The sequence below is a fragment of the Larus michahellis genome, chromosome 4, assembly GCF_964199755.1.
Source record: "Larus michahellis chromosome 4, bLarMic1.1, whole genome shotgun sequence".
Taxonomy (NCBI): Eukaryota; Metazoa; Chordata; class Aves; order Charadriiformes; family Laridae; genus Larus; species Larus michahellis.
Genome location: NC_133899.1, coordinates 41,716,754 through 41,729,392, shown reverse-complemented (window position 1 = coordinate 41,729,392; position 12,639 = coordinate 41,716,754). Strand labels below are relative to the sequence as shown.

Here is a 12,639-nt window from a genome sequence, read left to right as displayed (position 1 = left end):
GGGACTGCCAAGTGCATTGTGTCACTGTTTAATATTGTTTCTCAACGTTTGTTTCATTCAATATAAAACCCCAAATCCCATGCGTCACTGAGTACTAGTCTGTACTTTTCATAGAAATAGTGACGTACCCCATAATTTTGCTATTGCAACTGAAGTCTTGTGCTGTACCTTTAAAAACAAAAAAGTCTTTTTGACCATTTGTTCAGATAACCTGGGCCTTATTAAAGGTACGTACAGAAGAAATGTGTTAATACAGGACGGAGCTCTGCTTTGCTTATTTCTGAGAGTGCCTGTGTGTGTGTTTTGGGGAGGGAGGGAAACAGGTCATATCAGTGGTAAAATCACGTTGTATGAAGTGCATAGCTTTTGATGAGCTGTTCTCTTATCTAACATTACATATGAATATAAAGCAAGTTGCCTGTAAAGCTGGCTTTAAATTTTAATAAACTGCAGAAGAGATAAGTGGTAACTTCTGGCTATGAGTGCATCTAGCGCAGGTTGCTAAAACCAAATTCCAGTATTATAAATTTTAAAACAAATCTTTGTGGCTTGAATTTTTAAGCTGGCATGATAGATTTAAATTTTAGGGACATAAATTTTCCTTCCTCCCTTCTGTATGAATCAATCTTACTGAAAAATGACAGAAGATGTGAATTTGAGAATACAATGAAAATAACAGGAACTGAGACCAATAGAGGCGACTAATCCTCTAATTACTTTCTCTGAACACTGGGAATTGTGCTGCAGAATATCCTTCAGTACAATCTAGAGTAAGCTAAATTTATTCCATTCCAAAGCTATAGAGGGAGGGATTTTGCTGCCAAATCAGAATAGTAATGGGCTGTGGTGGTCTTTATCTGATAGTGAAGTGAAACAGATGTGGCTACTCTGTCTGTCTACAGCCTTGAATTTTCCCGAGTGTTAATTTCCTGGGTGTTGATTGCCCTGACCTCACCCTTTCCCACCCTGGGTTTTGAAATTTAACTAGGTGATCAGGTAGATGAGCACTCTGCTCTGGGGGGGCTGTGAAGGTCGCATATTTGCAGCAGTGACTGTTTATGTTGGACTGATCTATAAAAATTCTCTTTGGCTCCACTCCAATATCAAAGCTGTTTAGTGGCAGACGTGACCCATATTTTGGCTTAAGCGCTCTCAGATGGTTCTTTTGTACTTGCTTTACTCTGTAGTGTACTGTTGATAGTGACATTTTCCCCATCTGGTATTCCACACTGGAGTTAGTAAATAGATGAAGATGCTGAAGTTAAATACCTGGCTTTCAATTGAACCTCCCTGTGCTACTATTGAATGAATTTTGTGAACGTAGCTGTTAGCTTGGACTGTAAAATTTTTGGAGTGGCAGCCAGGGACAAACCATTCTGATAAATGAATTCTGAATTTGGTTGTTAACGCTTTGTTATAGTTCTGGTGGGTGACTGAGGTGAGATACGTACTTGTTGCCTTCTTACTGTCTTTCTCAATTTGCAAGGTGGAGAGGCAGTGCTAGTTACTGCGTACTCCCAAACATGTGCCGTCTCCTGTGTGAAGAGATGGTCTGGGTTTTTTTGTTTTAGTTTGGTTTTTTCCCCTGGATAATTTAAAAAACCCAAAAAGTCTGGGAATCGGAGCCAGACTTGTTTTCAGTTCTGTACGGATTCAGAGACGGCACTGGAGGAGCTTGCAGTCACTTATGTTTTGAAATGAGCTTGGCAACTGCACATATAGTGAAGAAAGTTCCTTGCTTCCCACTTGTTAGCAAGTTGATTTTTCAACTCCTGTGCAGCAGCATAAATCAGGATTGCACTTTCACTGCTGTTTAGTGTGTTATCTTGTTGACTTAAATCACTTAAGTAGCTCAGTTAAACAGAGTTCAAACACGGAATGTGTGCATTTTGAAATATACTAAGTTTTGTATAAGGAATGTGAATATGTTCTGAACTCTACCAGGAGTAGAGCTTGGTGATACGTACAAATAACTGGAACAATTAGAATTGCTTTCGGGCTTCTTCTATCGAAGAGTGCTTTCTATCAGCTATAGTGTGAAGTCTAGAAAGCAACTTCTGTCCTTTGTTGGGCTTTATAAAGTGTAATTGCTTTCTATGAGCACTAAATGGCTTTTTGGAAAGAGGAAGTTCACTTTTTTTTTCCTCTTGAGATTTTTTTATGCAGCTGCTTAACAGGTCTGTTAAGGTAACTGTCTGGAGAGTCTTTGGCTGTCTTAATATAAAATTGATTTGTGTCAGAGTGGATTTATGGTTTCTGGAAGCTCCAGAATGATATGCAGCTTTTCATCCTGTTATTGTGCGTTCTCCTTTGGCAGGCAGGCTTAGATTGGTGCTCATGGGTGCTTTGATTCACGGAAGCATTCACTGCTGATGTGCCGAGTGTACAAATCTTTCAGTCTGTGTATTGATAGAAGCCCTTGAGGGGACTTTATCACTGTATTTTTTGTTGTCTGGTTTTTAGTTAAGGATTCTAATTTGTGTCTATTTTGTGTGCTTGGCATACCCAAGTACATAAGTGTAGCCAGGCATCTGCTGCTTTTGTTCCTGATGTATATAAATGAATTGTAGACTGTTGGCACCAGAATGTTCAGCTACAAACGCTGTTGCATCCTTCTCTAATTACTGATATTTTTGTGGGTGTATCAAGAGTTTTGGGGGATGTGCTCCAGCTGCAGTGGCAAAATCATGTTTATGCCTTCATGTTTAAATTTATGGGCTTCCAGAAGAAATGCTACCCTTAGTGAACTAATGCCAGGAGTTAAGAGGTCAGAAGTTTTGCTTTCAGAACGTCACACATCATATGTGATCTTAGTACTGTAAACAACATATTCAACACAGCTCTTGGTATAGTAGGCTTTTTTCCAGTCAGCCATTTAGTCTCTTTCTCCCTAAAGTGACTGTAGCTGAACTGTCTCTTGTGCAAAGTCTCTTTTAGTAGACTGCTAGTCTCTACAGCTTCTCTTGCTTTTAAACAAGGAGATTTCTTAGACACCTTTACTCTGGGGAGATGAGGAGAATCAGCTCCACTGTACAAAGGTAGTAAGCCTCAGTACTACTGAAGTCCTAGCAGCGTGTCCAGGATCAGGAGCTCTCAGCAGAGCTCAGCTGCTTATCTCTTCTTCTTCCCCATTTGCAGATATACTGAGTGTTTAAGGTCCTCTATGTATTGTAAGAGATCTTGTTCCAAAGCAGTATCCTGGCAGGAATACGTTCAACATTTTGGTCCTACTTTTCTGGGCTGTGTTGCTTCCTTTTCACAAACAGCTATAAAATACTTCGCAAAAAAGCTTTGCAAATTCATGCCCATGTGCATTTTTCATCTAGATAGTGCTATGACTGCATGATGGGCTGAAGCTGAAACAGGAACAGATGTGTCTTCCAAAAAGTATCTTAACTGTTTGGTTGTAATCTGTATCAACAGGTACATGTAACTCTAAGCTGTAATACAGTGGGTGGATGTCTATATATTCTTTAGTGATCAGCTGAGATAATGCAAAGAAAATACCTTGTGAAGTAAACGAGAAGTTGTAGTACAGCTTTTTCTTTTTTTGTAAAGTATGAATAAATTATTGTTGCCTACCAATACATGAACTGCAAAATTTGGAGGAATATGAATATACCGATAGTCTGAAACAACTGTTCAAAAATCAGTTACGGTCACATATCAAACAAATGAAACTCAGTGCAGGACAGTGACAAACATATATGTCTCCTGGTTTCCAAAGCAGGTGAAATGTGTCCTCAGCACAAGACTACAGCAGGCAACTCCGGAGCAGTTGCAATAGAAAGTGCAGCAGCAATGTGCAGGCAGTAATTTGCCCAAAGGAGGAGCATTCTGGAGTTTGGAGGTAAATGATTTATGCTGTGGGTAGCTGATGATCTGACACTGCCGCAGCTTTGTGTTATGCCTCTGAGCTGTCTCTAGCTCCAGTCCGCTTGGGGGAGGAAATGTAGCAAGCTGACTAAAGAAAGAAAACTACAGGCTTGATTTCAAAGATGGATGAAAGACCACTTGCAATAGAACATTACTGAACATGGATGGAAGGAAATGGAAAGGGAAAACAAAGGTTTTAAGGGTTAGCAAAACTAAAAGATGAGATTAGGAGGAAAATGATTCACCAGTTAGGTAGGTAAAGTGTTGATTCACAGCCACCAAATATTTGTGATTTACAAAGAATTCCAGAGCTACTGTGTCATATAGCGATGCCTGTTAGTATAAACTGCACCTATTTTGAGCTGCTTTTAATACTTTGAATGAAGTGGACCAACTTGGGTTGCTTTACGAGAGCTGGTCAGGAGTCCTAGGTATGAGGTAGGACTTGGGTCTAGTAAGTGACTGCAAGAATGATGGTTTTGGCCACCTAACTTTAGTCTGTGCAGTTTAGTCAACACCCACTTTGCATTTTTGAAGATGGGTTTTGAATACTTACTTGTGTGCAGTCTGTCAACCCCAGCCTAGCTTTACCATAGCTTATCTAGAAATACTTTTATGTTGTTGCCTCCTTACTTGTTGCAGTACTCAAAATAAAGAATTACCAGAATAGCATAATTTGATGCCTCTTCTGGAGAAAGGGTGGCGTGCGCTGTATTGGCTGGTTGTCTGAAATTACACACCAACACAAATCCAGCAAATGGAGCAAATCATTTCACATCTGCCTACTGCGTTGATAAATGGTAAATTGCTTGAGTAGTAGCTCACAGTCTCACATGTACACTTGTAGCAGATGGCTTTGATGTATGCAAGAGACAAATGTGTGGTCCCTTCTGTCCCCTCCTCCTCAAATCCCCGAGCTCAGCGTGAAAGGGTACATGAGAACAAACTTGTGAATGCTTTGAAAGCCATAAAAGCTTGAAGTGTAAACAAACTGGAGTATATGCTGAAATTGTTTTTGCATAGGCACTGAGCCAGTGTACCATGAGTTTCAGGGGTTGATTTGCATTCAGCGGATGAAGAGGCGTGGCCTGCAAGTTACGTACATCAACTCATTTATTGTAACTGGGATCGCAGACAGTGCCATATACACATAGTGTTGAACTGTTTCTTTAAATGTCAAGTATCTGTTGTCCAATTGCTTGTTACATGTGCATTTTTAACTTTCCCCCAGTCTGTTAGTGCTTGGATCGTTTAACAAGGGAAGAAAACTATCTGAAACTGATAAGGAATTGGTAATGTTTTTTTTTATAGTTAAAGGATGTTTTTCAGAAGGCAAGCATTGCTCTATTCAGTTTACCATATAATGAAGAAAAAGAATTTGCCTGTAGATAGCTGCAGCATCAGGATGTGTATTAAAAGTTTTTGTCAGAAATGCTCACTAAGTGCAAAAATTAACTTCTTTATGGTGGCATATTCTCTTACTTTACCTGCATTTGCTGACTCGTGGTCTCTTTTGACCGCTTCCTAGCACTCGTTTCATTGTCAAGAGAATGCTGACAACTGAAATGTTAGAGACAGACAAGGTCTTAGCATTGATATTCAAAAAATGTGTGCATAGATGTTGTTGCAGTTCTAATTTAGACACTTGTTTATAAGGGAAGGAAGGAAGACCATTGAAGGATGGGCTTGTACGGAGCTGTGCAGGAAGCAGATGCAGACTTGTTCAAGAGCTGGGCCTGTGATTCAGGTTGGAACAGTCATTTCAGCCCCTCCTGTAAGCGTATAAAACCATAAGGTTTACATGATAATGTCTCTTATTTTCTTTGCAAAAGGCTAGAGGAAAATTACATATAATAGCTGTATCAGTAGCCAGAGGTCAATGTAGATTTTCAGTGTTACTGAAATTTAGCGTTACAGAAGCAGTAATTCTGGTCAATTACTGTTGGGTTTAAGTTGAGACAGAGTAAAATTGCAAGCAGGCTTTAGTTAATGGTATACAAATTGACATTTGTTATAATCTGTTGGGAAACTTCTGAAGTGGACATGCTTTCTGATGGCAGGCAAAATGTCACTGTGTCATGATCGTGAGCTGTTTTTGCGTTTTCTTATGGTAACCTAATGTCTGCTGGCTCTGGCAGTCAGTCTGTCCAAAAATCCAGTGGAAATGTGATGTGTTCCTCGCTTTAAAAGGATTCCTTCCTTGCTAGCTGAAGCTTCCTTTCTCTTAAGTTGCAAGATCTTTTGTTTGATGACCCTGAGTGTTGCTTGTGTTCTCTTTTTATAAAAGAAATCGAAGGCCGGCGGCCAAGTAAGAAAGCATTTAACTCGTGAAGCCACTGCTGTCATTAATTTTAAACACGTCAGTGTGGTGTCGGTCAGCTTGACTACCAACAAAGAAAACTAAAGTGTTCCCATAAATCATTTTATTGTCCTAATCCAACCTAATTAACTAAACTAAAAATCCTGTTCTAATGGAGCAGCCCTTCCTGTGAGACATCTGCCCCTCTCTGTTAATGGATTTTAGCCTCCACTTCTGCTATAGTGGAGAAGAATTGGTAACCAAAGTAACGTTAAGTCCCTCTCATGATCTTTGGGGAGCTAGCTAGGCACAAGTGAACTGTGAAGTTTAGATTTCCAAATGCAGAGCTCTCTTTCTTCCTTTTCTTGGAAACATTGCTTCCAGACCAAAGGAAAGTGGCAAAATCTCCATTTCTAGAAGTGGATTAGACCTGCTCCCTGCAAGCCTTGTGAGCAGCAGCCTAAAGGCTGTGAGAATTTGGGGATCTGCTTCTTTAGTTCATTGATGCATGCATTATACAGAAGGTTTGACCTAATAGTGTTAAGTTAACGTAGTCATGCCGTGAGCTCCTGACCTGTTCTTGAACTCTCGGGCTGAAGATGACGAAGGGAAATGAGCAACTTTGTCAGCGTGCGGGAGAGTGCTGCGGCACACCAGAAGATGCTGCTAGATAGGGAACATCTGGCTGAGGGTGGATATAAAGTCTGTGTAGTAGATAAATGTTGAATCTTGTAATAAAACAATTAGTGTCATTTTGGGGAAACAAAAAAAAAAAACCCCAACAAATTACCCCTGTGTGCTTTGCAAGCCTTTCTTCATGTTTGATCCTTAAGTCAGAATGTTTGCTATAGCCTTGTGTCTGTTGTTGGTCAAAACAGTGTCTTATTACAGAAGACAAATTTTAAGAATATACACTAGTTCATCATTGTGTGCAAAACAGGAGCTTTCAGAGCTCTCCAAGAATAGCCCATAAAAAAGGAGTGCAAGGAAAACGTGGGGTTTCTTGTTGTGCTTGGATAAATCCAATACTGGTATAGTTAGCCTCCTGAAAAAGAATTCCATCTTAAGTTGGATTATTTGACAGGCATTTTGTGTGCTCCTGTAAAAGGGGTGGTCTGCTGTTGTTTTGCCTCCTTGTGGCTTGCCAGTCGATAAGGGCACTTCTGGAGATGTTTGACACTAAGGTTTGACACTAATCTGTCATTGTACAACAGAAAACAGTTAAAGTTTTTCAGATGTACTGACCTTTCTGCTTGTTTCCAGGACAGCAGCCGCTTACACTATCAGTGGTTAGAGGGGAGGTGGCACTCTCAGTGAAGTGGTGTCACTCAGTGCAGTGCATGCTCCTACGTAACGCTGTATGTTTGCAAATGCAGTGGTTGTGCATCGCTGCCAGTCCGTTGGGCCTATGTCTTGTCTGGAGATTTATCTTTTTTTTTGTGTTCCCTCTTTTTTTTTTTTTCCTGTATCTTTGCAAAAGGAGGAGAGTACTAAGAAATACTATGGTTTTAAATGAAACCTTTGTGTATCCTTATTCCCCTTATCTGCAAAGTGTTTTTACATGTGGGATGAGGGAATTCTACTTTCTCACTTCTTGAAATGGTGGTAAAACTGCTAGCAGCTACCTCACCAGGGGAACGAGTGGAGAGCAAAGAATTCGGGTGGGCTGGGATGTTCCAAGGGCTGGCTGAGTTACAGCGTTGCTGCTGGGAAAACAGTCTCTATTTGATCTCAGTTCCTCTGAGACCTGACAGATTTGTAAGCCGTAGCCTTTAGCTGCTGCTTTGATTGTGAGTGCAGAGTGCTAGAACGAGGTTTTGTTCTCAAAACGGAGAGAAAGGAGCAAGAATTAAAAGAGTGTGTGAGGAAGCAGGGAAAAAACCAAAGCCAAGTGTAACCCCAGACCGCAGGAAGGATATAACTGAAAACTTGAGATACTAGTAAAGTTTAAAGATATAAATAAGGAAATAAGCTTGCTCAGGCCTTATTAGCATGGGGGTGAGATAGTGGGCCTTCAGATGCAGCTCCTTTCAGTCTCTGATAACATAGGGCAGTTTTGATGCACCTAAATCACTGGAACACAAATCCCAAGGCAGTGGGGTTAGCTGCAGGGTTTACTTTGCGTGATGGGGAGGAGAGGAGCCTTCCTGTTAAACTGGCTCAATGTATAGTGAGGCTTGAAGCTGTTGCATGCTGTTCTCCAACTTCAAAGCCCTATAGAGACGGATGGATTACTGTGCAAACACGAGCTCTGCCTTGGAAAGATGCTGGGGAAATGTGTCCCTTCATGCCAAGTGGAATATGGCACCTCAGGATTCCCTTGTTGCTTCCATATGGCATCTGGACTTCCTAAAATCCCACAGCCCCAATGTGGACATGGAGTCACTAGCAGTGGAATTATTCTGGAAAAATCTCTTGCTGCTGTTATTTGTTCCCTCTGTTCCTCTGCACGGTTTTTGTCAGTTAGTCTCCACTTTGCTATCTGTTTCCTCCAAAGGGAATTAACTTGAATTCAGCAGTTTGAGACAGTTAACCATATAAAACAAACTGTTGTGTAGGCGGCGGAATTAATCTATCCTGTATCTCTCCACCAGCATTCCTGCTGGACAAGAGATGGCATATGCTATCGCCAGTCTGGAGCCACATGTTTCTGATTTGTTTGGCAGAATAAGGCTATATGTGTTAGCAAGGTTTTTCCGGCATTTGTTTCCGTTGGGGTCTAATTTTAGTTGGTAGGGTTTTTTTCCCCCCTATGTTCAACTGATGATTTTCATTAAACTTTTAAGAACCTAAAAACTATGAGAAAACTCTCTCAAACTAAGGTGAAGTTGGCCCACACGCTCAAAAGTTTGGTTGACTTTGTGAGTACAAACTTTGAAAATAAGTACTATTGCTTTGGTGGATCTTGGCAGCCTTGGGGTGGAGGTGAGGAGATAGAGGTGCTCAGTTCTTGTTCTTTTGTGTTTTAATTCCTACCTGGAAGGTGGAAATGGTAGTGTCCAGCCCGAAACTCTGAAGTCATCTGCTAGAACTTGTGATGCTGCCATATGTCTTGCGAGGGTCAGCGCTTTTCTCACAACTTCAGGTACCACACTAGTGCAATTATGTGACAGCAGCAAGGGGTTTTGGGGGGGAAATCCTACTGGCAGAAAAAGAGTCTAGAAATTTGAATGGTAAAAGCAGTAGAAAGGCAACCTCAGTATCTTGGTTGCTACAAACCAATTTCAAGGGGGTTGGGTGAATCAATCTCCAGACATTTTTGGGACTCGTGGTGTGGTTCTGTAGCTCCTTAAGCTGTCAAAATCCTTCATGATTTTGCCTGTAACTGTATTCCACTTACCATACTGTTTTATTAAGATATTTACCTTTCACTTGTCTTAGTCATTGTGAATAGTTCATAGTTCTTCCGTTTTGTGTAGCTCCTGAAATACTGTTGTTACCTTTTTCTTTACTTGGAAGTGGCCAATTGCTTTGGGACCAGCAATTAAAATGCCTGTAAAATGTCTTTGAATTGGAGCAACTGTTGGTGCTGAGCAGACTGTGAAAACACACAAGTTGAAACATTTCTTATAATGTTCTTAGCTTTTTGAAAAATGCTTACACAATTCCAGGAAATTAAATAAGGTATTCCACACTGAAAATAACAGGATTTAAATAGTGGCAAACAAAGAGGAGGGGAGCTAAGATGAGGAGGAAGAATTGGAAGGGGAAAGGAACATGCACAGGAAAGAAAAAGGTTATGTTCTACCCTAATATTTCAGAGGAGATGCTGACCCTGGTCACCCTAGTGGGAATTATTAATGTGTCTAAGCCCTAAGTTCTGCAGGCATAAGACATGACCTTACTAAGTAATTCTGGAAGGAATTCTAAGGAATTCTGTCTTCCATTGTATCCTCAGCTGCAACACAATTTTGTGGAAACGAATGAAAATTTTGTGTGTGAAAGCTATTGCTTTCTAATGTTTGAAATGATGATATCTGATAATATGAATATAAGTTGATTATTGCCGTATTATGCTTAAAATTCAGGATGTAAGGGTCTCTTGTTCATCACTGAATATCTCATTTATATTGCAGTAAGACCTGAGACCTGTAATAAGACCTGCTCAGGGCTCAAGATCTGCTTGATGGTTGTCAAACATTGAGAAGCTCTTGATACATGGTTTGGCCCTGTGGTTCAGTGTCCTAGCAGGTCACAAAGTGTTAGTGACTTTGTTTGAATTGCATCTCAAGATGCTGTTTTTTCTTGCAACAAACTCTGTGCCAGCATAATGGTTATTACAGAACACTGTAAATTTAAACTGGGAAACTTAGAATCTGCGTACTGCTGATTACCAACTATGTTTACCTCACTTCTCAGGTGTTGTTACAGCTGTTGGAACAAAATCAGGGAAACTAGATTTTATGGCTTGAAGTTTTGTTAAAAGCTTCATCGTAGGAAAAAAAAAAAAGTACGGGAAGAAACTGGGAAAGGTCATCTTGCCCCAGTCCTTTGTCTCCAGGTATTATCACCTAAGCCTGAATCTTTACCAGGTGTTGGCACTGCTAAGAGCTTTCAGCAAGAGGCATGTTCTAAAAGTAGTCTCTAATCTGTTGCTATAAATGCATGAGGCTTACAAAAAAGAAATATTCTGTTACGTTTTTTTCAATAATTCTGTATCAAATACTTTTACTAAACCTTAGTAGGCTTTTCGTATGCACATAGGTGTTTTTAGTACCTCCAACATTCAGTAAGACTTCTTAATGATTTCTTTAATAATTGATCATTTGGGATCATTTAGACTTTTGTGAGAGATGACAGACAGATGAGTAGAGTATATTTAGTTACTTAGTTTAATCATCCCTATCTGTGAATTTTGTAGGTGAAGAGCAGCATGAAGGAATGGAGATAGCGAGGGACCCTCTTCTAGAAAATTACCCTCCCTTAGCAGAAAACGGGAAGAAGCATTAATTAACCTATTAATTCAATACTTAAGTGTCTGCAAAGTGTTTTCTGAGCCATAATAGTCATTACCTTACATAATTGTGTGCAGTTATATGGACCTTGTATTTACATCTGTTTCCCTGTTAGCCAACAGATTTAGTTTCTCAGCTTGTTCCCCCCTGTCCTGGAGCTTTTACTAGTGCATTTACATTGTACAGCTACTGCAATTACACTTTGACACCGCTTAATCATTTGAAGTGAATGTTCGTCTTGAAGCTTGTGAAACGATCATCAGTGCCACAAGGATTTTGTGTGCTGAGTCTCAGAGGTTCTGGAAGGATTGCCGTACCCCTTCTTGGGGGTCTCTGCTGCAGCAACTGCGCTGTGTGTTTACTTATCAAGGAAAACTCATTCTCACTCTTTCTTTCTGCGTTTGGGCTGCTCCTGTGTTGGAGTTATGTCTCTGTTCTGTTCTCTGAAGTAGTTTCTGGACTAGTAAAAAGATAACTGGGCTTTTTGAAAAGGACAACCTAGAGATGTAAACCTGGGAAGTCTTAACAAGTAAAGAATTCAGTCTTAGTCAGACACAGTGGAGTTGTCCTTGTCTAGTCTTGTTTTAAATACCGTTTAATCTTTGATGCTATATCCATAGTTACAGAGTTCAGTTTCTTTTGACAGGTAGTAAGAAGTACCCTTTAATGAGGTTGAAAGTGCTTGCTCTTTGTCACAATTTCTAAAAAATCGCTAGGCTCTTCCTGATATAAGTAAAAACCTACTCAACTGTAATGATATCCCTCAAATCCTGGCACTTTTAACTGGAAATCAATTGTCTTGCTCACTTGCTTTAAAAAAACAAACAAAAACCGGAAGAATCCTAAACCCCGAGTCTTTGCTGGGATACAAGTTCCTATGAGGGATAGGAATTCAATATAATTTCAGAGAGAAAACCATGTGTTTGGAATCTAAACTATGAAAATGATAGGTACTTCTGAACTAGAAACAAACAAGTGCAGCTTGGGGTTTTCCATTTAAAAAAAAAAAAATTCTATTGTATGTGTTTACCCAGCCTTGTAATAAAAACTTATGATACACTGCTTTTTCTGATCCTAATAAAGGTGTTTATATAGTGAAATGAATTTGATTATAATATTTATGTGAAAGCTGTGTGTAAATAGACATATTTTTTTTATTCAACAGGCAATCAGCTGTAAAGGTCAGCACAGTATCTCCTACACATTATCCAGAAACCAGACTGTTGTAGTGGAGTATACTCATGATAAAGATACAGACATGTTTCAGGTAAGACGCTATGCAATATGTGTATTGTTAAAAGCAATGTATGGAACCACAGATCTGGATTGATGGGCCGAGGCCAATAGTATGAGGTTCAACAAGGCCAAGTGCCAGGTCCTGCACTTGGGTCACACTAACCCCATGCAACGCTACAGGCTTGAGTAAGAATGGCTGGAAAGCTGCCTGGTGGAAAAGGGCCTGGGGATGTTGGTTGACTGCCAGCTGAATATGAGCCAGCAGTGTGCCCA

At 40.1% G+C, this 12,639-nt stretch overlaps 1 protein-coding gene across 2 annotated transcripts in view; it reads left to right on the top strand.

Annotated features, from left to right (window-relative positions):
- PELI2 (pellino E3 ubiquitin protein ligase family member 2) overlaps positions 1-12,639 on the top strand; it is a 77,256-nt gene that overhangs the window by 50,642 nt on the left and 13,975 nt on the right. For both annotated transcript variants that reach the window (XM_074584227.1, XM_074584228.1), the window contains exon 3: positions 12,296-12,397. In XM_074584227.1, coding sequence (XP_074440328.1) covers positions 12,296-12,397 — 102 coding nt within the window. The remainder of the gene's footprint in view (positions 1-12,295; positions 12,398-12,639) is intronic.